This window comes from Malurus melanocephalus, unplaced genomic scaffold (assembly GCF_030028575.1).
Source record: "Malurus melanocephalus ecotype Western Australia unplaced genomic scaffold, MMel_1.1 scaffold_27, whole genome shotgun sequence".
Taxonomy (NCBI): domain Eukaryota; kingdom Metazoa; phylum Chordata; class Aves; order Passeriformes; family Maluridae; genus Malurus; species Malurus melanocephalus.
Genome location: NW_026623259.1, coordinates 1138515 through 1165292, shown reverse-complemented (window position 1 = coordinate 1165292; position 26778 = coordinate 1138515). Strand labels below are relative to the sequence as shown.

The following is a 26778-nucleotide window of genomic DNA, read 5'->3' as shown; positions in this document are numbered from 1 at the left end:
GAGGAGGGAGCCCGACAAACGCCTCGCTCGCTCTGGACGCTAAACACAGCTAAAGTTTTCCATCTCCTCACTGCTTCCTTGCCCCCCCTCGCCCAGGTAACTCTGCCGCAATCAGCCATTGTCGCCTCTGTACACAGCCGAAGGGACCCACTGTCGGGGGTTGTGGGCAGCCGGGACAGGGCGGACGATGCGGAGGGGACCCTGTCCCTCTCCTGTCGAGCCCCTGTCTCCGCGCGGCGTGACCCAAGCGTCCGGGACCGGGTCCGCCACATCCCAGGTTGGCGGGGAAGGGCTGCTTTCCCCTCCCACCCCCGGCGGCTCCCGGCCGCCCCGCCACGTGCGGGGCCGTCCCGCCGCTGTCATCCACCCCAGCCGGAGGCAGGGAGCCGCCCTGGCCAGCGGCCAGCCCTCTCCTCGCAGCTACCTCCCCCGGCCGGCCGCTCCGCAGAGCGGGATCTTCCTGCCTCCGGTCCTACAAGTCACAGGGCAGAGTAACTCGCGGCAGAGCCGTCAGCAGCCCGCGGCAGCATGTCCGGCACCAAATACGTAGACTCGGAGGTAGGACCACCGGGGCGTGGGGCCGGGATGCTGCCCCTCCGCCCTGCAGCCGCCGCCGARTACCTGCAGCGGCTCGGGCCCCCGGGCTCCGTGACCCGTCCGAGAGGCGGGGAGCGGGGGCAGCTCGGCGGCAGGAGGGCGGACAGCTGGGCACCTGCGGGCAGGGACAGCGGCACAGGGCGAACCGGGGCGCGCGTTCCCACCGGGGCGCGGGGAGGGGGGCTGCTGGCGGCCGTGGGTAAAGAGCGGTATATAGAGAGCACTATAGCGAGAAGCACCGGGATGGAGAGGGCACGGTGATGGCCCTGCGTGAAGGGCAGTATAGGGGGGCAGTATAGTGAGGACAGTGTGCGGTGAGGGCTCCGTGCTCAGGTCAGCGCGGCCGGGGCGGTGTAGGGAGGGCTCTGCGCGGGGAGCCCCGGCCGCTCCCCACTGTGCCCGCGGGCCCACGCCAGCGCCCTCCCCGCCGAGGGGCCATTCGCTCCGCCCTGGGGCAACGCCGCGGGGCCGCGGCCGCCTGGTGGCGGGAGCGGGAGCCGGCGCCTGGCACCGCGGGGGTGTGGTGTGCGCCCCGCGGCCGCGGTTAAATAGCCGGGAGGGCCGCCCCGCAGCCAGGATCCCGCTGCCCGCGGGACCCGGGGCCGCCTCCCCAGCCCGCCTCCTGCGCGGCGCGGACCGGCCCTGCCCTCCCGCCTCAGCTGGGCTCTCCCCTCCCGCCCGCGCTCCCTCTGCTCCCCGCAGGGCTTTCTGTACACGGCGCCCGTCCGGGAGCAGGGCAACATCTACAAGCCCAACAACAAGATGATGGCAGATGAGCTGAGCGAAAAGGCGGTGCACGACGTGCACACCAAAGAGATCGACCTGGTCAACCGAGACCCCAAGCACCTCAACGACGACGTGGTTAAGGTGAGGGGCCGAAGCGGGACGGCGCGGGGGMGATACCGGGTCCTGCCGAGGCAGAATACTCGGGCACTGTCAGGGCAGCAGAAGCCCGCGAACCTCATCCCTCCACCTGCTGCAGGAGGGAGCGGGCCAGGGGCTGATGCTTTTCCTTCTTTTAAAGAGAAGGGGGTGTGGGCAGGAGGGAGGCGGGCAGCGGCCAGGGCAGCCCTGTCTCGGGCGGGCCGCTCCGCTCTCCCCCGCGGGGTGCACCGGGCTGGGCTCGCCGCTGCCGGCCGGGGGTCCCGCCGCGGTGTGTGTGTGCCGGCAGGTCAGCTCTGCAGCCGGGACGTCCCGCCCGGGGCCGGGGAGCGCAGGGATGAGTTGCGTGACCTTGTGTAACACCGTCGGAAGGATTTTCCTTCCCCGAGGCGCGCACAGGGGCAGGGCGGGGAGATGTCACAAACCAGATCGCCCTCCCTAAGCCTGGCGGGTGCAAAATCAGAGGTCCTGATGGCGGTTGGATTTGTGTCCTTGTTCTGTTTTGTTCTCTTCGGTTTTTTTCCTTCCCTCGAGACATGATAAGCAAGCTAAGCAAAATCTGTGCCCTTGCCTAGATTTTTTGTTTGATTTTCTATGTCAGTGAGACTTTTTGACAAATCAGGGTCGATAGAGATTTTTGCCTGAAGTCACTTTTTCTAAGAGTTTTTCTCTTAGAAAAAATTTTTATACAGAGAAGTTTATATGTGTGTGATACAAATGAGAGTGTTTAAGATCTCTTAAAAATTCTTAAATTCTTAAAAATCAGCAAGGGTATGAGCAAAAGTCAGATTTAATAGTAAGCGACAAAGCATGAAAAGTTCATTGGCAAGATTCACTCTACTACTTACAGGACAGCTAAGACACAACAAGGGAAAACAAGCAACAACAAAATCAAACAAAATCCAGGCAATCAAAACAGAAATTAACTGAGAACTGTCTAGGGGTGTGTGTGTGTGTATTTAGGTGCATGTGTGACAAGAGACAGTGCCAGCAAGGATAAAAAGGAACAGGGCCAAAAAGCTTAACAAAACTCCAACTTAACAGTGCTTAAACTTAACTTATACCTTGAGCCTAACAATTTAACATAGGAAAAACAATTTATACCTGACTTAACTTATATCTTAAACTTAATTTATAGCTTAAGCTTAAAAATTTAACGGAAAGTAACACTTAAGAGCATTTAACCTAACTTATGACTTTGAAATTATACTTAGCAACTTGGCAAAAGAACAACATGTAGCAACGCTTAGCTTATAACTTACGGTTCACAACTTAGCARAAGAGCAACACTTAGCAGCATTTAAGTTTATAATTATAACTTAAATTTACCAGCCTAACTTACTTAGATAGATAAGGTACTTAAACATCTAAGAAAGCAGTATTTCTTTCAGATTTGCTATATAGCACAGGGGCATGCACATAAACAGTCAGTGCAAGCAAGATAACTGTGAAAAAAAATCATCCACAGAAGTGAATGAAATATAAACTTTGGATGCTTTTTCATCTCCCAGTGAGTGAAGGATCGGGCCTTGAGGAGCACCGAGGAGGTATTGGCTTAGGATATGTCTTGTTTCACTGATCCTCCAGGTATCACAAACCTGARSGTTTGCTGGCTCTGAGAGGTGTCCCACTCGTAGGAGGGTTGCTGATTGCAGGCCCAGTGTAGTCCAGGAGAGCTCAAAGGGCCCCATTTTGGACCGCTGTTTGTAGGGTTGCAAGAGAGTGGGCTTTAGTCATAACAATGCATCATCCTGGCCACAGTTTGTGCAGACACTTTCTCTGAAAGTGTGAGAACCGTTATGCCATTCAGGCCAGAGAAATATTTTCCAAGGCTGGTCATAAGGAAAACGGGAGCTTGTTAGTAGTTCCTGGGAGCTGACAGTATTTCTGATAAGCTCAAAAAGTGCTGAGCCAAGGTGCTGTTTTCAAAGCCAAGGCCTGACAAGCATTTCTCGGATCACACTGCAGCCTGGAAAGGAGTAGTGGGGAATGCACCACCACAGTGTGAAAATTGAGCATATAGTCATCTGGGTTTGTCAGATCCTAGGAAAAATGGAAGCTGCCCAGTCGTCATGGGTGACTGAGCCACTAACTGGCTTGCTTAGTGGCCATCAGTGTCTGAGCACGTGTAGTTCACCATGTTTGTTGTAAAGAAGACCCATTATTGAAAAAGAAAAATAATGTATTGTTCCCAAAGAATCAAGAGGTTGAACTCTGGTTCCTAAATGTGTATCTGTAAAATGATTCATGATATGTGCAGACAATTTAACAAGGTCACAAGTAAATTCAAATTCCAGACTTCAACACAATTTGAAGGTGCTGAATATGACTAGCCATGGACATATTGCCGGATCCATGCTAAGAATTATCCCTCACAGCAGCTTGTATCTTTAAGGAGCCATATATAAAGAAAAGGCATAAAATTTTTGATTGTTTAGAAAAAATCATCTGTGTACTTAATGGTATGAAACTGCCTTTGAAATGGTTGGTTTTAAAAAGGAGAGAGCAACTTTTTTTTCTCCTACCCACGGAGGAGCAGTTGAGTAGACAGGGAATGAAAGAGCTCGTGGATGACACTGCATCACAGTTTATTGTGTACATCAACAGAAGTCCCAAAGCAACCAGACCTTCTGAGGATGAGTCACAGCCCCCAAGCAAGTCAGAATCCTGGTGTCCACAAACCTAACCTTATGGAAGAAAGACCCTGCTGGGAAAAGAGTAAAACCACTAACAGAAAAAAAACATAATGGACCTAAAAAAAGCTGAAACATGCATAGCCCATCCTGCCCCCTCTGCCTCCCACAGAGGCAAGGATTAAGGAAGCTTGTTACATTCAAACTTCTGAAATTAACCTGAAAAATAGTAAGTATTGGGATGGAAAAAGCAAGCTTTTCAGTTTGTCCTTTTGAAACAATTGTGGACCAACGCATTCATTGAAAAAGAGCAAACAGCCAGAATACCAGTACTGCCTCTGTGTCAGCAAGTGAGCTCCTGGTAGTGAACATAGTCACATCAAGACCCAGGAATATACCACAATGAATCTGATGTTAACCAGGATCCATTTTATATCATAAAAACAGTAGTATTTCTACAAAATGGCATTGTAAAGCAACATTTTCTGTCTCGTTGCTTTAGGATAAATAACTTTGAATTTAAGTATTTCATAGATAGTCCAAGCTGAAGAGTAGAGAGAGGAATTTTGCCAGTTTGCATTTATATGGACCCTGTGTTCAGATTCAGTTTATTAGATGTAGTAATAAAATTCAGACCCAGTACCTAGGGAACAGGCTTGGACTGGGGTGAAAATACACAGACTCAGTTCCTGCCTTAGCCATCAATCTGTTGTCCCTTTCTGTCATGCATCTGCCTTTCTTACTTTGGCTGTAAACCATCCAGAGTGTAAAAGATATACTTGTATAACTGAATGAGTCCCCAGTCTTAGTCAGATACTGAAAATCAGAGAAAAATAAATGGGTAAGAGTCCTGTAAAGCCAGAAGTATGGCTCAGGCTGAATTCAATTTTGATTAGAGCCATTGCATTTTTCTAGGTTCAAAACATTCTGCTTTTTACCCAGCATTTTATGCATTTCTTGCCACTTGACGATGAGGCACAACAGCATGGAAACTGGGGACAAATCAGTCAGCCATGAAATAGGAATGATTAGGCAGAGAATGAGGAATCTGCTCTGTAAGCAGCTCTCTAAAAGGCCTCAGTGTTGTCTGTATTCAAATACTTCCCATAGCACATTTTAAAAATAACCTTCTCTTGCGAGAAGCAGAGACATGTTCCCTTGATTTGCAACACTGAGCATCTGCACAGCTTCCCCTGCAGCAGATGAGTGGTGCAGRCAGCACTAGGGTTGGGATCCAGGCAAGGGGGAGAAACCTGGTCAAGATCCTTTTATGAAAACCAGACACACGGAGCAGCTTTGCATCAAAGCTGTTGGTGACTTTGCTTATGGTTTGTCTCTGAATTAACTGCCAATTGGAAGCCAAGTGCTGGGAGAACTCCGGAAAAATGGGGGAGATGACTGGGGGTCTGTTCAGAGAGGGATGTGAACAAGGCCTTATGGAGCCTGAGATATGCAGGCAGTGGAGGTGACAGCTCTGCAGTGCAGGAAACACAGTCTAGTGAAAATCACCAGAATTTCCTTTTTGCCTCTATTTTTTCTGTGGAGACCAGAAAGGAAGGATTTTCTTCCTCATACAACCATCCTCATGCATCACCTTGGCAGCGGGAGAATGTGCTCTAGAGGACCTGTTCCTTCAGGCACTGGCTTGTGAAGGTGGCTAGTCAGGCAGGAGGCAAAGAAGGAATCCAGCGAGGGAGGAACAGCCCCTGTGCACCTGGGAGCCTCCAGGAGTCCTGCTGGTGATTATACAGGTGGTTTGCACTAGTTCTGTCTGTTTTGTATTTCTTTCACCGGGCGGTTCTCTCTTGGACTTGTGTCCTGCAAGTTTTATTGTGATGAGACACAACAAACAGGGTTCAAAGCTTACTGCTTTTTTTCTCGTTCATTCCCCAGTGACCCAGGACTCACATGAAGATGTCTGAAGTTCAGGCTTTGCTTTTCTTGTTTCCCAACACAGTATTTGTGTTTTCCAGAGTATGGCTAAATTGCAGCCTTCCAGTTCTGGAGTGCAGACTTTCTCAACTTCAAGTCTGTGTTCAACTCTGCACAGAGTTTACTGAATTTGGGAGATGCAGAGGAGGGATCCAGTTCCTCCTACAGATTGCTCTTCTCAGTAACTTCCTTGCTTCTTGCTGAGAAAGGGGATGGACCTTGCAGCCAACCCTGCAAAGTCTAGTCCTTTGGGACTAGTGAGGACCAGCTGTGCAGTCACATCTGCAGCCAGCTTACATTTTTTTTCTGGCAGTGATAATGCCAGGAAGAAAGGCCGGTGTCTGGTCTGCCATCCAGAATGTRATTATTCTTTCTTTTAAAACAAATGGTGTCTGTTGACTGTTGTATAGGAGTCCTTTTTGCTCTGGGAAAAAAAAAAAATGAGTACTTGGCTACAGATGTGAGGATGCAGAGCTTTTGTATCAAGTTTTAGAAAGTTACGAATTCATGCCTTCTACTTAAAACTAATGCAGTTAAGGACAATTCAGCTCCCTGCAAGGAAGTCTGGAATTTTAGTCAAAAAAATGTTGACAAATACTATAATACCCTTATGTACTCATTAGGTCGGAAAATATTACTCAGTCATTTCAAAGCTATTTATTTATTTCTGCCTCATAATGAAAAGAGAGGGTTTTCAGAAACAGTTTAAATTTCATGTAGTCTTTCATGATTAAGGTCCCTCCCTGTTGCACAGAGCACAGTGTAAAATGCATGGAGAGATACTGGTCAGAGCCCTTCCCATCCCACACCTGAGAACCTCCTGGAAGGAAAGCAGGTGTCACCCCCTGCTCTTTTGGGAGGGAAGACATAAGGTTGTCACTCACATGTGACAAGTGTCAACCTGAGAGAAAAGCAGTGCTCATCAGGTGCTATTTCTGAAATAAGGAATTAATTGAAATTTAATGGCAGACCCTGTTTCTTTGTTTTTAGATACTGTTTAAAATCATGAGAAGATAAATATTTAAGTTTAAATAGATGATGTAAATATATAGATACACAGATACATGTGCGTGTATGTATGTGTTCTAATCCAAGCCCTGTCATCGGGGTTTCTGCTGTTGGCCACGATCAAAGTGAGATGCCTCTGAGCAGACTCACATCAGAGTTTAACCCTGACCATGGGGCAGGACAAGCAGTGCTCTGAGGGCATGTTTCTTTTAATTGCCAATACTTGTAGTTTAGACATAGCACCTTTCTTGTGCATGGCAACTAATTAAATGAAACGGTTCTGTAACTCTGTGTCCTTTTAACAAGCTATGGGATTTAGATTTAAAATGCAAGAAAATTCAGATGTTTGACTTTGGCTACCTTCATGATCCAATTCTGTTTCAAATATTTCTTCCAAGGCTAGTCTAGGAGTAAGAGATTAAAAACTGAAGTCATTATGAATGCCAGTTTTTACTAGGCCTGAGCGAGGTTTAAAGAGTTCTGAAAAAATCGTTTTCTTGCACATTAATTAGGAGTTCCCAGACATGAGATTTTTGAATGTCCGTAAGATTATAGCTAATAATGGCATCTGTTGTAATGAAAGCTTCTTTCTCAAAAAAATGTGTTTGTGTTTAAACTCATGGTATTATTAAAGCCTTATGCACAGCCTTCTTGCTTAGCATGATGAACATGACTCATAATTCCATTAAAAATGTTCCTCTGATGGCTATGGGGACAGAGCAAATGATTCAGCATGGCTGTTCCTTTTGTTGGAATGTATTGGACACTATCTCCGATTCAGAAGAGACAAATACTTTCCAATTCTGATAACTTCAACAGAGTGCAGATCATATGTTAGAAAATGTATGAACAATTTGAATTGATTGTAGAATTTCTAGCCCACTTTCTATGCCCACTTTTCTAGCCCACTTTTGTATGTGGRTGGAAACACCATCTTCTGATGCATGGAGTATGGATATCTAAAACAAGCAAAAAATATTGAAATGCAGAGCTCTCTGGGAGAAAAAGGGATAACTGTGTACAGTAGAATGGTTTGCCAGTGAGGTCCCCAGTGAGGAAATTTGATCTTGGTTGTATTTTTAGGCAACAGAAAGAAGAAAATGCAAATGAACTTGGGTGATTCCGTAACACTTGTGACCTCTGGAAAATTAAAGAAGATATAGTTCTAAATTGAGATAAGTTTGTCTTTCTCACAACTCTCAAATACCTTTCTAATAGATAGTGTGATGAAGTCTACATCAGTAATTGATTTTCTGAGCTTTTTGATCCAGAACTACCATATATATCTTGTTTTCCAGACAAGTGACAGTAATAGAACCCATCTTGGACTTAAAAAGGGCTGGTTATTTAGAACATGAAAGAGAAATTATGCCATTTAATTTCATTTGATTTATTTGGGAGACAGGTTTAACCCCATTAGTCTTTTTATAATTTCTTGGCATATTTCTTAGGAAAATGTCTTTTGATAGTTTAAAATAATTTTGAACTTTATGCAATATCATTCTTGTCAGAAGTTGTTATCAGATTAGCAGTCAAAAGAAAAAATAATTTTAGTGCCACTGTCCCCATTTTAATGAGCTCATGAATTGATAAAATACAATTTTATTCAAGATGAAGGAACTGTGCTCTAGATGTTAGTGGGGCTGTACAAGGGTGGAGTTTGTAGGCAAACAAATAGGAACTGATAAATTCAACTTCATAGATAAGAAGTGAGAAGACATTCTCACAGCTGAAGGTGAAAGCATCATGTTCTCTGTCCAAACTCCTGCTGTGCTGAATTTATATTCTGAGTTCCAAAAAAGCCCAAGGGAGTCTCATAGATGRACTGCAGCATTTCCTTTGTCTACTCTGAAATCAGTTCTTGGAATTCAAACAGATGCTACAGAAAATAATSAGTTTTCCCTCAAGATCAGTGATCTGTCTCCTGTAGAGCTCAGCCATAAAGTCTTCAGCTGTTTTATGAAGTCCAAGTTCATGTATCATAGAAAAGTTTGGGTYGGAAGGGACCCCTAAAGATCATCTAGTTCCAGCCCCTCTGCCGTGGTCTGGGATGCCACTCACTAGATCAGATTGTTCAAAGCCCCCTCAGCCTGGCCTTGAGCACTCCAGGGATGGGGCATCCACAATTCCTCCAGGAACCTGATCCAGTGCCTCTCTTAGGAATTTCCTCCTAACATCTAATTCAAATTTACTCTCTCAGTTTGAAGCCATTCCCCCTTGTCCTGTCACTGCATGCCTTTGTAAAAAGTCTTTCTACTTTAWGTGCTGCTCTAAGAGCCTTCTACCACAAGTCTCTCAGCCTGCTTTCRCCGAGGATATGCTCCTGCCCTCTAATCATGTTTTTGGCTTTCCTTTGGGCTCACTCCAACAGGCCCATGTTCTTATCTTGGACGCCCCAGAGCTGGACACAGTACTCCAGTTGGGGTCTCATGAGAGCAGAGTGGTAGAATCACCRGCCTTAACCTGTTTCTTTTGACAGCCCAGGGTGCTGTCAGCTTTCTGGGCTGCAAGCCAGAGCATATTGAGCTGCTCATCAACCAACATYCCCAAGTCCTTCTCCACAAGGCTGTTTTCAATCCACTTGCCATCCAGCCTGTATTTGCAGYTGGGATTGCCCTGACCCAGCTGTAGGATCTTTCACTTGGCCTTGTTGAACTTTGTGAGGTTCACATGTGCCCAGCGCTCAAGCCTGTCAAGGCATCCTTTTCCTCCAGCATGTCAGCCTTGCCACACAGCTTGGAGTCATCAGCAAACTTGCTGAGTGTGCACTYGATCCSTGTTCTCATGCAGTTGGWCAAGAGCAGAACTGTAAAATAATGTTATCTTGATTTTTATTAAATACTAAASAAATATTTACCTTATATTTAAGAATCAGATCCTCCATAAGAAAGGCTACCTTCTAACAGTATGAATGCASGGGCAATTGATTTTTTTTTAGAGGAAAAGAGAGGCAGCTGAGCATCACTGCACAGTCACTGTCAGCAATGAGAATGATTCAGGTAGAAATGAGGGAAAAGGTGAAAACAAGTTACACAGATTTGCAAAAAAAAGAGTTTCAGCAGCTAATGGGAGTATGTTTATTGGTGGTATACATAACCAAGAGTTTCCTCTCCTTAGATTCCCTTTACAAACGATAAAGAAGAAAAATTAGCTTCCAGATGTAAAGCAACGTCCAAAGGTCCCTGTCTCTCCATGCACTACTAAAGACTCTCAGGTCACTATATTTCCACTTCCCATTAGTTCCTAAATTTAGGACTGATGAAGCTAGACCAAGTTTTAAAAAGYTATACTTAATATCAGCTTATTACCTCAACAGCATGTTAGCATACAATAACAAAATAAAAATATATTTATATTTACTAAATAAAATATGTTAAAATACAAAATTAAGTTAACATAATGTCTTCATTTTTATTAAAGTTTTTGGATTCTGCTGAACTCCAGGCCCCACTGAAATGACAGAAAAAATTCCTGTTGTGTTTATTGTAGTCAAAACTTCACACTGGTGTTCATGTTCATGACTATACCTGTTTAAGTACACAGATGAACAGGCATGTGTGGATATATATATATGAATTAGAGTTCTTTGCTAAAATACCTGTATCAAACAAGGAACTGTGGAACACGAACCAAATAATAAAAACAAAGAAAGCTTCTTGTGAGTTTCTCTTTGGGAAAGCTGCAGTAACCTCCCAGTGGCCCAGTTTCCAGGGAGGAAAACAGTAATTTTATTTTCTGACTGCTTACTCCAACAACGTCAAGACATTTGTCAAGGAGCTGGCTTACCTGGTATCCCCATCTGCCCAGGAAGTTTTGCTGTGTTGCAGAGGAGTGCAGATCTTTCCTTGAGGCTGCTTGTCTTTGCTTCTGCCAGCCTGTATTGGAAAAGGACAGAGATATCTGCAGAAYGCCTGTTTGCTACAGTGCTGACCCGTTGGCATCAGTCACATTTTTCTCATGAGTACTTCCGCAGGTTTTGGTGAGCCTGCCCATCTGATAAAACAAAGCCCATCAGCAGGGCTTTTCTGGTATGTAATCAGTAAATCAGCATGGGCAGGGAGCAGGAGCTTGTTCTCTCAGTAATTAGTAGCAAATTCTTGTTTTGCTTTTTTWAAAAAATGTGATTTCCAGTTTGTGAAATGGTGATCTGCAGTCACCACCTTTTCTAAGTCATGGTATCATTTACACAGTTTCATAACGCATTTGAGTGTTTGTTTTGTGTGCAGTAGGAGTCACTCCCGACCAGACTGGTTTTCTTCTCTAGCTAGAAGAGTGCAGTCCTTCTTCTTCTTTCTAGTTTTCAGCTAGAATTCTGCTTTCTACTTTCCAACATGAATATCCTTGTTTGTTAAAGCATTGTTTGCTTTTCTGGCATACTCTGTAGCGCTCAGGAAAGATTCACTGTTTCCATTTAGAGACCTGCCAGGAGAACACTTTTCTTGCCACATTGTGGAAAGCAAGCACAGGGAGACCGGGAAGGTAAAGCAAATTCATTGGTCAGTGTTTACAAGTAACTGGGGTGAAACAGTTCTTCTTGCYTGTTTAGGCTTTCATTCACTGTGGATGAAAATATTTGTTTGTATCAAAATACTTCGTCATTTTTCTGCACTTAACAAGCCTTACACAGCGGCTCTGGTCCTAGCCATCTGTAGTCATGGCACCTTTTTGGTTTTTTGTTGGTTTTTTTTTTTTGTTGGTTTTTTTTTTTTTTTTTTTTTTTTTTTTTTTTTTTTTTTTTTTTTTTTTTTTTGCAAAGGAGCAACTGTTGTGCCTTGTGATCTGGTCAGCCCCCGGAAGAGCAGTGTGCTCTGAAGACAGAATTCGAGATTGACAGGCAAAGCCTAATCGTGCTGCTGCCCAGCCTGGAGGGACTCTTGGGGTTCCCTTGTTCGATGCTTACCACCAGTACCAAGATCCAAGGTGTTTCCTTGTCTYGTGATGGAGCTGAACACTGCTAGATGTTCATATTTTGTAGTCACCCATGCTTTAGCTTGAGGCTTATAAATACTGTGGATCAGAATGAGTTTTGGCTTTCGAAAACACCTAAGATTACCTAATGTTTGCTGTTGACACCTGATTAGTGAGGAAGTAGACCATCTAGGAATCATGAAGCTCTATGTTTTCAGGAACAAAGTAYCAGCTTCTCTACATGAGTGCAGGCAAACCTTTGCCAGATGGAGATTACACAGTGCTCTTAAAAGAGTGAGTGAGTCTCTGGGTGTCTGGGAGGGAAGGGAGAAGAGCAGCTTTTCTCCTTAGGTCTCAACACCTTCCCATCCTCTTTCCTGCAGATTCAGTAGGAACAGTATAAACTTTTTCATCTTTTTCTGTTAAACTGTGGCAGTGGTCAGGACAAGCATCAGCATATGTGGAAATGTGTTATTCCAAAAGATCAAGGAAATAAGTAAATGTTTAACTGGCATCAGTTATTTAGCATCAGGGTTGTTAGTTCATTGCTTAACATTTTTTTTCAGCTGCTGTGATTCCTTTTTCTTCAAGCACTGTAATTGGCAATTTTTAAGTTCCAACTATTATGTGGAAGTACAAAAGCTAATAAATGCTCACACATTTTCTCACTTTAATAATACACTCCACAGCCTGCTCCAACATTAGTAGTGTTGCAGCTGTTTTTAACATCACCTCCCAAATGTGACCCTTACCATAGAAAGGCTTGTCGTTTTGTTATATTTTATACATTTTCTTGTGTTGAATTCTTCTTTAAAGGGCATTGAATATATTTGGGAATTTTACAAATTGCATTTACTACGACAGAAAAAAATACTGTATCTGCTTCAGGTCTTGCAAAGACATGATTTAATACAGTGAAATAATATTATACTTAACCTTTTTGGAGGGCAAACCTGTTTAAAAGCARCCCAGGGTAAGCAGTAAAGACAGTTTATACATTCTGTGCATAAAAATGTAAAGAAAACTAGCTTATGACTCTTTCTTGTATACAGCCTAGACTTTAGCCCTGATCTGGCAGAGCATGTAAGCATATTGACATCAGTGGGACAGTTCACATTTTTCATGCTGTGTGCATATTTAGGTGCTTTGCCTGACTGRACGTATTAGCGATCACTCAAGAGAGATCCAGTAAGGGTCTAAGCATCCTTTTACTGACTCCAAGAGATACTGAAGGCACCCAAAAATGTAGATATTCTCAGCACCTGTTTGAGTTCCTTTGGAGTGGAGTAGGGGCARTGCCTGGCTATGTAAGCTGTATGCTGTGAGCACACACAAAGATATGAATCATTGTAGTTGCAATTAAAGAAATGTAGGTCAAAGGTCTTAATAATGTTTTTTCTGATAGACCAAGTGCAGTAAGTTTTTCTATGTAATGAATATTATGAGCCTCAAAGAACAGAATTTGAGAAGCACAACTGGTAAGTAGGTGATTTGAGGCTGGCATTTAATACACCTTTCCAGCCTGCCAGCTTTTGATAGATAGGGTCTTGAAGTGACAAGGTCAACAGGTGAACTAACTTCATACTTGTAGCATGTAWTATTTTTAAGCTTTTTTAATTAATAGTTCTGATCTTTAAACAGACATTCTCCCTTTCTTGTAAATCAATCTTGTAAATAAGTCCCCTGCCATTTCCCTTTCTTGTAAATAAATCTATTTTAGAATCAAAGCAGGTTCCTTAATTTCCTGATAGAAGTTTAATAAACATGTGCAGAGCAAAAGCTGCATTAATTCTCAGAGCAGAATCAGACAAAAGCTTCAAGCAATGTAAAAACTGGGTTTACCAAACTGAATAGTAGGAAACAAAGAATAGCTGAAGTCAGGAAGTGCATTGTAGGCATGGAACAGGAGTTGATAGTGTTTAAGAGCTTAGTCTGAAACAGAAGGCTATAGTGAGTTTTAGCATCCTTCAGAGGGTCAAACCAAATTTCCTGTATTTCCCTCCCGTCACAAGTGAACGTGCATGGATTTTCGCTAGCTTGGCAACTGCCTCAGTGTGATTTCACAGCACACCCTGACAGCTCTGGAGGAACAGATATCATGATGAACATGCAATCTACTAAACAAAATCTGTGCCTAACCTATGAAAGCCTTTATGTTGTTAAAACACGAGTTCACAGATCTACATGTGCATGATGCTTTGGCAAAGGTGACCTTGAGAACAATACCCTAAAAAAGTTCCTATCCTTGCAAGTCAGATTCATTACCAGAAATGAGAGTGTCTTTCTTCTGTAGGATCATATTTCTGGGCATTTCTCTTTCTTCTGTCAGTCCTATTTTTACTTTRCTTAGTTCAGTTGGACTACCTTTATCAGTCTGATGACACTCACTCTCAGTGAGTGCTACTGAACTAAAAACCAGGGGAAAGTAGTGGGAGGGACTGAGGAGGGAGTAAACATAACCCATAGCAAGGCAAAATGCATCCAGTCACCTGTTCCTCCTGCAGCCTGTGGAGAACTGATCCCTACAAGTCAAAATCAGGATCCTTCGTGGCAGTGGTTTAATGCAGGAAGAATCTGAATGATCTCTCATTTCCTGCAGCATAAGGACTTACGTGTACTGCTCAAGAGTGAAATAAATAGTGTTTCCCAGGCAGTGGTCTGTTAGCACACAGAAGTTAGCACAGAGACGTAGAAGAGCCCAGGTTACCTCAATTCCTTGCCTGCCTTTATTTAGAAATTGCTGCAGGTAAGTCTGATTTTGGACAGCACCACAGAGGTTTGCGTGCTAGGCGTAGCTGGACTTTCTTGGCATGTACGTAGTTTCATAATGTTCTTATGGCTTTTGGGAGGATAACAGCTTCATTTTAACTCTCTATTCAGCTAACAGTTTGAGTTGTCAGGCCATTTTTCTGTTTTTTCACTCACAAGTTCACTTRTTCAAACTGGGGTGATGTAGGACATAGGACTTCAGGAGTAATGAAATGGGGAAAGACATAGTAGTGTGACATCAGCTGTCRTTCCTACCGGGCCATCTCTTCAACTTCTGTGCATTGGTAGAAGCATTCTGAGAGCTGTTGAAATTGCTCCAAGAAAAATAATCTCTTGATAATTATTGGTGTCATGAATACATCACTATTATCTCACAGACAGATTTATTTCTGAGTATTTTTGAGACAACTGTGTGTGACTTGAGCTSCGAAATCCTGAGCAAAGATATATTATAAATGTTCTAATATTAGCATCATCTCCAGAAATGAGGACAGGGCTGTCCATCTGGAAATAATACATAGCATGACTCTCCTGTCAGCTCCCCAGGATTAACTTCATGGACATTTTGTTGAACACAACAGGCTAAAAATATTAGTTACTGAGAATACCACTTATAGAAAGTTTGCTATTTGATTTGAAAACCAGTGAGTTTATTCCTGCCATTTTTCACTTCATTACAATGAATTATTTTGAAAATAATCAAATTAGGGGTCAATCTTACTATGTATTTTAAAAATTCTAGAAAATTCACATTAAACCATGGTTTCATTTTGCATGCAAAAAAAAAACGCATTTCTGGTAAAAATAGTCTGACTTGGCTAAATTAAAGATGCAACCATGAAAAGGCTGATGGAGCTCAATGCAAACATGTTTTCATTAGGGGATTTAATATTTCCCTTATCAGCCAGTTGAAAAAATACAAGATGAATTCCACTATGAGTGAACTCAATAAAAAGACTTTAGGTATGACACAGACTAGAGCTCGATGCTTTGAACTTCTGTGATGGCCATGTTGCCTTTGCCAAGGATTACAGCATCAGCTGGTGGGAAGCATGCAATAAATTCCTTTTGTAGTAATATTTTTTGAGAAGCAACTTTCTTTTGCTGTCATCATCCTGGGTTTTGCCATCATTTGGATATTTTTATTATCTGATTTCAAGGAAAACATTGATAATAAGCCAAGAACACCCATTCACTTTGAAAATGAGCTAATATAGGATATGGCTACAATGAAAAGTTTTCTTTTCAATAGCTTCAGAAACATTGTAKGCTTGCTTATTCCAAAAAGAATATATACTTGCTCCATAAACCCAGGTATACATTTTTCCAACATGTGTACTCAGTTGAATGAGTTCAGTGGACAATGTACAGATCTTGTGATCATCTGGARGGGCAGGGACAGGAATAAATATAATAAATTAGGATGCCATCATTGAGATATTGAGATATTGACTTCTCCATGATACTTCCTTTCCTTCTTTATTTCATGATGCAGTCCGAAAATACCGTGATTGATACAAGGGCATCTGTTTTTTTTCATTTAGTAAAATCAACACAACCCATTTGGAAAAGTTTCTTGTTCTTACGAGACTTAAGCTAACTTTYGATGACTCATCTATAGAGAACTATATTATGGTAAATGTACTTCATAAATTTAGGGTTTTTTTCTGTTGTTTATTCCTCAAGCATGAACATTTATATCTAATAACCCCACAATCAAAACAGAGAGCATGTTGCCTGTGACACCTTCCCCAGAATTCAAGTTATTTCCACCAGAGCTTCAGTCTTGCACACACTGAAATTACTGAGCCCAAATAATTTCCAATTTCATGTCTTTGCTGAGCAGTGAATGTAGTGTAATTCCTGTTCTGTCTTTAGACTGATTTCAAGGAAGCTGTTYACTAAGATTTATACCAAAAAATCATGTGCTTGCATCCAAAAGCAGARGTTACTGTGGACCTATAGAACTTTTGCAGAACAGAACCATGATTCAAACTCTCCTTTAATTATCTCTTTTTGCAGCTATTACTTAAAATTATGCTATTCAGTTTCAGAAAGTCCAGAGAGACCCTTGGCTCTGTGTGCCATTGTGGACAGGTGCACAGTGCTGAGGTGTGTTCCTTGGGTACTCTGCCAATGCAGACTCTGCCCAAGGTTTATTGGAGATGAAGTTTCAACCCAAACRCTACCTTTAGGTGTGATGATGGTGATGATGAATACCCATCCCAAAGAATGACTTTCTCATCACTAGAACCTAGTTCAGAGTGGCAGAAAAAGAGGAGGTTTATAGTTTGCATGGCAGGATACCTAGAGAGTGTCACTGGCAGAGAAATTAATGTGAATATGTTAAATTAAGCCAGCCTGATGTTAGGCATTCAAGATGTTGGATATCACAGATGATTCAGAAATTTCCTCTCAAGGACTTTCCAGCTATTCACATAAATTGTGCCTAGACTGTACACTTTTGCTTGGAATTATCTTATTTAGGTAGCTGGAAAGTCCAGTGGTTTTATACTATTTTTGCCTTTGTTAGTAACATAGTTCAGGAGGTGATAAAAAATTCAGGAGGAGAGAAGAATGAGTGCTTTTCATTTATTATGTGTATTTTAGATTAAAAGAAGTTATTGTGAGCCTTTTCTTACAGTATAAGCAATATTTACACTGAGTGTATGTATATTCACCTCCTTCCAACATGCCAAGGTACTGTACTGTTGCCTGAGTTTCTGAGGCTGCTGGCCCACGTCATGCTTACCTTGCTCCTGTAAATCTTCACTTTTAGCAGCATTGATGTCTCACTTTGGAATCCAGTCCCAGGAATGCAAATTATTTTTTCTGTCATCTGATTTAAACAGACAYTTATTTTCTTGCAGAGGAATAGTGTAGTGATGTTCTCTTTCCTGTTGTTTGCAGTGCCTGTGCAATTGGTTGTGCTAACTAAATTAAGTATCCTGTACTATGGGTTATATCAAACACATGTCTATGTGACATGGAGCCGAACCATCATTTCAATTCTGTTAATTTTCTAATAGAAATGTTATGACAATTAAGCTTCCTGAACAGCTCAGTGTTTCAACAGAGAGTGCTAAAATATGCCTGTTGGAATGCACTGCTTCCTTAGGTGACTTTTTGAATGATTTATGAAAAGTCAAAACTCTGAAATATGATTCTCTTCACCTGGTTTGTCCCTTAAGTAGACCATAAGGGCACTGCATACCTTAGGGCTGTAGGAGATGAGCAAAATATGTTCAGTTTTGTGGAAAACTCCATCTAGAAGTTAGATGTCTAATTTCCAGGCTCCCTGGTAGTCGCTGGGAAAAGGTAGTTACTGAAGATTCATTACTTAAATGATGGGTTACAGTAGGTTGAGCCATGTTGGCATGTAGGAAGTAYGTGCCCTGTGTTTTGTTGCAGGGCACCATAGTTCTCCAGGAAAGGTGTTTCTGGAATACAYCCTTGTGCGAATGTCTGACTGACCTGATTTTGTGTTCTTTGCTGCAGATCGATTTTGAAGATGTGATTGCTGAGCCAGAGGGAACACACAGCTTTGATGGGATTTGGAAGGCCAGTTTTACCACCTTCACTGTAACGAAATACTGGTTTTATCGCTTACTGTCAGCAATCTTTGGTATTCCCATGGCTCTCATCTGGGGCATCTACTTTGCCATCTTGTCATTCCTGCACATCTGGGCGGTGGTGCCGTGCATAAGGAGCTACCTGATTGAGATCCAGTGCATTAGCCGTGTCTATTCCATCTGCATCCACACGTTCTGCGACCCGCTCTTTGAGGCCATAGGCAAAGTGTTCAGCAGCATCCGAGCCACAGTACGGAAAGAGATCTGAGGGACAYTTCAAAGAGAGCCATCAGCCTAGGAAGGGGGTGGAGGTTTTTGTTGTTTGGAGTGTTTTGGTGCCAGTTTTGTGTTTCCCAAAGCAACATACACCAACTGGTGGTGGATATACTGGCCCAAAACAAAGAATCACTTGCTCCATTTCTTTTTCTACTGTTCATTCTTACTGGACTACTTGCCTTTTTTTTTTTTTTTTTTTTGCCTTTTTTTTCCCTTTGGTCTGCATTTTAAACTAACCTTAAAGGGCTATTCCATGCCAGCTGCATATCGTTTTGCTGGCTGTTCAATTCAGAGATTGAAGTGTTGTTGGATGCCTTTTTATCTTACCCTTCATTCCTTGTGAGATAAATCCACAGTGATAATGAAGAACGACAAAAATGCTTTCCAACAGTATAAAGCCATTCATTTTGTTGTGRCTAAAGAGCGCAGAGCTATCGCAGCAGAATGAACGTGACCAGCTGGCAGGTTTTAGCAGAATGTTCTTTTTCAATTGGATTGTCAGTTGACTGCAGCTATTTACAGTCATGGTCAGATATTGTGCACTATGAATAAATTAGTTAAGTAAACATATTACTGAACTAGYGTATGTCCTGARAATTTAACCTTTTGTCAGGCTGGAGACAGTGACGCGTAAAAGCTTTGGTCGGTGCCTTTCTGTCTCATTCTCTAGTGGAAGTTTGCATCAAGTAATTTCTCAGCTTCTGGTAGGATTGCTGGAGCAAACTGCAGGTGAGRGCTAAAACTGGTCATTATGGAAATGTTTTCCTGATTGTGACTTACGACACATCCCCTAGCAAGCATTTAGATGCTTATTTCACTGGCATCTGGGGGATTTTTGCAAACTATTAATATAAATGCATATCACAGGTATGCCAGAGATAATCCTGAGCTAAAAGAAAAACAGAGGAGTGCAAACAAGCCACAGGAGGCCAGGGAGGAGCTGCCCCTGCGAGAAACCTTTATACAGCTTTCAAAACTTCTCTATCAGCAGAAGTCATTCTGCCGCTAGCACACTGATTGTTTTCAAATGCTTTGCTGAGTCTAAATTTATCCATCACAAGAGATGCTTTAGAATCTTCACATTTGTGTGTTGCTTTGTTCATTTTTAGCTGAGCTGCCACATCAGGAAGTCTTAAACAGTGGGTGTTGTGTGAAACTACCGTGTTGCAAAGTGGAAGGCTTCAGTAGCAGAGCCTTTGCGACATGTTCTGATGCTGTGACCTGCAAGAGCTTTTTGCCCTCGTGATAGTACTGTGTTCAGAGATGCTCTCTGCATCCTCATTGGTTTGTGTGAAGCATTTGTAAAAATCGTAGTGAGGCTAATCAGCTTTATTGTAAACCAAGCTGGGGTCTGAGCCTGCTCCAGCTGCAATCTCTAGCAAACCAGTTCTTGACCCGCAAGAGTGCAAAATTTGGCCCTTGGGATGAACATGKAGCTGTCTGGTACACCTACAGCTTTTTTATTTAGTGCTGATATTTCACATATTGCTTTACCTAACATGGGAGTGCCTTCCATTCTATTTCTGCCAAAGCATTGAAAACTTTAGGAAATGCTGCATTTTTTAATGGGGGTGGGGGAGGGAAAAGGGAGAGGGTGCACAAAAAATTTACRAAGCTATTAACTACTATTTGCATTTAAAACAGACACTGGTATGGATATAGTTTTATGTTTTCCTGTGTACATAATGAAGAGTGTACTATTATAGATTTTTTCAGTATCAAAAACAACAAGGATTGTAAACAAGAAATATTTTATCTTTTTATGAGGAAAATCACTCTGAAGAAAATCTTCTTGATTTACCATATAAACTGTATATCCTGAAAGATGTCTGTTCACTTAGAGTTCTTAGTCCCTAATCCAAATACATTGCTGATCCAAACATTTACATTATTGTTATAAGCTTACAGATATAACTGACACTTTTTWAAAAAATTCTGCATGTACATTAAAGACTACAATAAAAAGATGCTTAATGGTAGATCCTGTCTGACTTCTTTTTCCTTGAAAGTCACATGGACAAAAATTATTYAAAGCTTTCTTTGTCAGTCCAGTGGAAACAGGACTTTTCCTAATAAAAGCTCATTAGYCTAAGCATTTAATGTATGGAAATAGGGGAATGACAGCTTTTATTCAGCCATGTATAGACATAGCGTGTGACAGGAMAGTTCATTTCTAGGGGTTTGTTGCACAATACCTACTACACTGTTAAAACAGTACACAAAATCCCGACAAAACATGCTATTATGAATGGCCTACAAATCTATTCACTGWATTTTAATGTTCAAATGGCAGATACCAAATAAATGTAGTCCATCATATGTTTTCCAGTAGCAGAATGGTATATTTATCTGCACTTAATTGGCCACAGGTAGCAAATAGTATGTTGAATTGGATTATGTGAGAAAATGTAAAGTATTTTTAAAGGGAGGTTTTAATGTGAAAGAAAAGCAAATACACCTTCAGTATTTGAAAATACCTTGCTTTTGCAAAGAGCCTGATATATTCAGGCTTAACTGTTGATGCTCTCGTGACTCCAGGTTTCTTCATGGCAGAGATGTGCAGATTCATACTATGATTGCTCTGTCCCTGGAGCTTCGCTGAGCTGCGGTGTCGGGGCTGTGCTGTGGCTGGATCTCAAATCCACACTCCTGCCATAACACTTAGGACCAGCACCATAGCCAAGATACACCTCATAGCAAGATCCAGGTTTGTCAAGTAGACATTAGACATCAGTACTGGACACCAGGCAATTTCCTGTCCTGGCTGTAAATGTGCAGACAGCCTCGCTCTGACAGGTACAACTCAGTGTCGTAAACTGCCTCAGGACCTGTGCRTGGGTGTGGCTCAGTGTAATTTTTCCTCTCACCAGAAAACTTTTGTGGCTCTCGTTGGTCACTCTTCTCGTCCTCTGAGTCACCAGTTCTTAGATTTTGCTGTGTAGTTTGAACGGTTTTCCTTTGACTGCMCTGAGACAAGGTGTAGGGGAGCTGGACATTTCAAACAAGGTGGAGTAGCCAAGCRTTGAGAGAGTGTGAACTGTCTGGCTCTGTAGTTTATCCCACTGAGTTTGACTGAGAACTAAATACAGATTTTTTTTTTAAATATACTTTTTGAAATTATCTTGCAACAAAATATAAAGACAAAYCTTAGGCTTTTAATAACGATATAGAATTTCCATAGCTGCACTCAAGTTACCTTTTAACCCTCTCTTAAGTCAAACTAGTRCTGGTTTATGTTCATTTGATTGCCTTGTGTGTCTGCTGCAACCTTTTATTTCCTTGTGTCCTGAGGAGGAGGAGAGGAGCACAGAATAAAAGTCTTTGCTAAGTTAGAACACCTTGGTTATCCTCATTTATGTCTTACAAACCTTGACTTTTTCACTTCATATTGTCTGACACTGGTACACCGGGTGACACAGGTTATTTTATTTCTATCTTGCTCTCTTCTGTAGAACTTTTAATTGAAATTTCAATTGTACAGTACAACTAGCACRTCCTGTCTCCAAGATGCTTTTCTCTCATGGCCATCTGAAAGCACAGAGGTAAAATGTACTTTTGATAACAAATATAAATGCACAGGATTCTCACTAAATTTGTAACTGCTATTACTAAGCAGTCTATAAATTAAAAAAACAGTGTGGCAAGTGGGACTAAGGAAGTGATTGTCCCTCTGTACTCAATGCTGGTGAGGCCACACCAAGTGCTGTATCCCCTTCTGGGTCCCTTTCTGCATGAAAGACATCGAGGTGCGGTGAGTCACTCTGGTGAGTCCAGGGAAGGGTAGTGAAGCACCTAGAGAGSGAGTCATACGAGGAACAGCTGAGGGAGCTGGGATTGTTTATCCTGGAGAAAAGAAGGCTCAAGGGGAGACCTTATCACTCTGTACAACTGCCTGAAAGGAGGATGTGGCCAGGTGGGGGCTGGCCTCCTCTCCCCRGCARCCAGTGACAGGACAAGAGGCCTCAAAGCTGGGCCAGGGGAGGTTCAGGTTGGACATCAGGAGGAATTTCTTCACTGAAAGGGTGGTTAARCATGGAACAGGCTGCCCAGGGATGTGATTGAGTCATCATCCTTGGAAGTGTTCAAGAAATRACTGCACATGGCACTCAGTGCTATGGTTTAGTTGACATGGTGGTGTTTGATCAATGGTTGGACTTGATGATCCTTGAGATCTTTTCCACMTTTAATGATTCTGTGTTTCTAAGGATGGCACAAGTGGGAAGAGGGCAATTAGACTCTTTACAAGCCTGTGCCTTCTTTCATAGTCAAAGCACATTTTAGTGTTGATTCACGACATAATCCACGGTCCCTAGGCTCAATTCTAGTCAGTGATTTGCTTTTGTTCTGAGAACCTGAATTTCCTTAGCCCATAGTTGTCATAATTGGCGCTGAAAGGGTACTCAGGTTACAGTTAGATACTGCAGGRAAGTACAAATGAGGTATTACTCCACCTGGCCTTCTCTTGTAGGAGCTGGAGATGATAAATGCTCTCAGGGAGGGCACTAACAAGTGCTGGGAAAATCTGCTTCTCTGAGGCTTGTAGTCTAACATCTCATTCCTTGAGACAGGAGATTTAAACTTCTCTCACTGCACTCCCAGGTGTAAACTTCAGCTGCTCACCACTCAATCCAACTTTTATAAGACTGACTCTGTGCTCTGTAGGAGCTAACCATAGACACCTGACATGGCATGATGGCKTCCAACAGGATCCAGGTCACCTTAAAGGCACTGCCTAAGCTGTGTGATACCATTGTTGATCTAAAGGCTTCAAAATCCAGATTTTCCCTTCTGTCAAGTGGTTATCAGTGGGGAATAAAGGCATTGTGGTCTCCAGTTCTAGTACTTCTAGAGATAATTCTGTTTTCCAGCTTGAAACACCAGGAATTCAGGCTGAAGGCTGTTCTGCAGACTGACAGAATCTCTCAAGAGTTGTTTTGGCACCCAGGGACTAACTTGGATATAAGACTGTCATAACTGTTGATCATATCTCAGTTGACTGAGATCACTTCTCAGTTGATCATATCTCTGAACCTTTATTCAGGATGTGGAGTACCCCTGTAGTGCATCTGGGCACTGACAGTCTTTTCCTGGCTATTCAYGCTGAGTTAGAAACTGCTTTACACCAGAGGATTCACTCAGARTAGCTTTAAAGGATGAAGGACTCTATAGTTGTATAACTTTCTGGCTACTATCAGAATATTGGCATTCGTCTGTGACTATTACTCATCAAAACATCCAGGCCTGCTGATCTCCAACAACCAGAGCTCCAGATGCAGCTTGCCCAGATGTACATGTTGCCAGAAGCCCTATTGGCAGAAAATCCCAAGTGAAAAAGACAGGCATGAAAATGACCTAGTTGGTGCAATTAAAAAAAAAAAAAAAAACCAAAAAACTCATCAAAAGGAGCAGGTATATTCTGTACAGAGAGCAAGTGGATGAGAGATCTCATATCTACCTTTCATATTCAAGGAATGATGCGAAACTCGGCGCAGCATATACACTTCCATCTGAAGGGGATGGATGGAAAATTCTGAAAGGAAAAAAAAAGGAGTNATACACTTCCATCTGAAGGGGATGGATGGAAAATCCAGTCACGCTCATATCTCGTATGCCGTCTGGTACAAATAAAAAAAAAAAAAAAAACCAAAAAACTCATCAAAAGGAGCAGGTATATTCTGTACAGAGAGCAAGTGGATGAGAGATCTCATATCTACCTTTCATATTCAAGGAATGATGCGAAACTCGGCGCAGCATATACACTTCCATCTGAAGGGGATGGATGGAAAATTCTGAAAGGAAAAAAAAAGGAGTRGGATGACTCTTCATACCTTTTTTCAGTTCCTACCTCTAATTTTTGCAGATAAATTCTAAGTCAAAAGAGAACCATTCAGAAGAGCAAATATGAACAGTGCAGGATAGGCACCAAGAGACAACAATAACCAAGGTGTTAATGTATCATTCGAATGTGCAAACTCCCATTTCCCAAGTGCGAGTTGCCTTGAGAGGGAATCAGGATAGGTGTGGTCGGGTGGATTTATGTTGACTGCACTGATAAAATCAGAATTTACCTGGGATGGACTAAGTAYGATCAGATTCCCACAACAGGAGCCTGGCTGGGCAGACAACAGGCCTGKTGGCTGCTTGCCATCCTTGAGAAGGGATCACCTGGGAAGCAATCTAGGGAATCAYCCTGAGCTGTCAGCAGCACTCAGACCCATGTATGAAAACCCTCTGCATGCAATCCCAGAGCCCAATCCAATTGTGTTGAYGGATGATGCGTACTGTGTGTTTCCTGGGATGAGCACTTGCTGCCTTCCCAGACTGCTCACTGAGATAGAAACCTTCTGTTGTAGTTCTASGTTCTTTGGAGACAGTAAATACCCCAGTAACAGGAACTGGTCACTGAACAGAGCACACAAGTTATTGAAGGTTTAGATGAGTGAGTGCCTTGGATATTTGTTCATACTTTTCCAACTTCTGACTTTTAATATTCTGGATTGTACAGCATTTTTTCTCCTTATTTCATGATGTGTAGACTCCCATTCAAATGTTACAGACATTTGTCAATTCAGCTGTCTTCTCTTAACAAAAGCAGGTGTTCTTACTCTCTGCTAGACAATGATCAATGACTCAACTCATTTGGAAGCAGCTAGAATTCTGCCAGTTTCATTTCATTTGTGCTGAAAGAGTCCAAAGAAACGCTTGAAACAAAGATGCATAGGGACAAACAACTGGAACACTTTTTGTCATATTTTAGCAGGATTTTGGTTCGAACCTGAGTGTCTTTGGAGCATCATCTCTATAGTTATAAAATTCCCTTTTATGCYTCTAACAAATATCCTTTGAAGGACGCCACTGAAAATACAGATTTACTCCTCTAGGTTGCAGAATTGTCTTACCAAATACCAGTTTTCAGCACAGAGAGGTTAAAGCCAGCACTGCCCGCTATTCAGTATAGGGAGGAAAACCTTTCCATTGCAGAGTTCTCAAAAAAACTTGGACTTCTCCATGTATCAGTTTATTCCTTTCTGGYTGAAAGACTAAAAATTTTACAGTTGAAACTATGCTGGTGGATACTCATCCAAAATGAATTAAAAAAAAAAAAATACCAAACTTCGTTATCAATGACCTGCTGCATTATGGATTATTGAGCAGCCCTGCTGGTGATGGCAACTTGAATTAGAGTGAAATGTAGAGGGATTCCTCTTGGCAATAGCAAAAGCCTTTGGTCTGAATCCTCAGCTTCAATCATGGGGACACTGAACCTTGATTCTCTTGRTAAGTAAAATTTCTCATTTAGAACACTAAGCCTGTGCAGAGACAAGAAAAATAAAAATAACATGGGAAAAATTAACAAAGATGTATTAATCATGTATTTGTATCAACAACAATTAAATTCTCTTGCTATATTTCTTTGCATAAAACCTTTTACTCAGTTTCACAGCCATCACAAGCATGGCACTTCCTTCAGCTACTGCCATTTTGGGGTCACTGCTGTCAATCCAGCTGGCCCTTCACCCTGTTTCACCATCMGTGTTACACCACCCCAATATCCAGGAATTCCTTCATTCACACAGACATGTTGCTGGCTGATAGGAATGCTCAGCCTTACCCCACATTTCACAGCACTTACAGGGAATTCACAGAGCCATGCTGCTCTACTCAGCAGCTTCTGCTCAAGGTATTTCTTTCCCTCTAAAGCCACCTCCATATTCATGCATCACAATCTTGCAGGAGGTYTACAATTTTCAGGAGTCTTAAAGAGATTCCTTGCTCTGTTTCTGTTTTAATCTCTGTTCTAGCCTGCCTCTATTTCAGCAAGAACTTCCAGCAGTTGTGTAGGTGATTCTGGGTAGAAAGCTCATGAAAAATAGAATCATAGAACTAAATAGGTTGGAAAAGACCTCAAGGATCACCAAGTCCAACTGTTAAYTGTACATCACCATGTCAACTAAACTATACCACTAAGTGCCATGTTCAATCATTTCCTGAACATTTTTAGGSATGGTGAATCCACCACYTCCCTGGGCAGCCTGTTCCAATGCTTGRCYACMCCTTCATCCTCCTGATGTCCAACCCAAACCTCCCCTGGCCCAGCTTGAGGCCATTTCCTCTTGTTCTGTCTCTGGTTGCCTGGGAGAAGAGGCTGACCCCCACCTGGCCACCTTTCAGGTGGTTGCAGGGAGCAATAAGGTCTCCCC

At 42.4% G+C, this 26778-nt stretch overlaps 1 protein-coding gene across 1 annotated transcript; it reads left to right on the top strand.

Annotated features, from left to right (window-relative positions):
- Nucleotides 1-316: 316 nt before the first annotated feature.
- On the top strand, nt 317-21871 carry CAV1 (caveolin 1). The gene is made up of 3 exons (XM_057390486.1): nt 317-558; nt 1300-1464; nt 18228-21871. Exons 1-3 carry the CDS (start codon nt 529-531, stop codon nt 18567-18569), a joined length of 537 nt encoding a protein of 178 aa, XP_057246469.1. The 5' UTR covers nt 317-528; the 3' UTR covers nt 18570-21871.
- Nucleotides 21872-26778: the final 4907 nt, after the last annotated feature.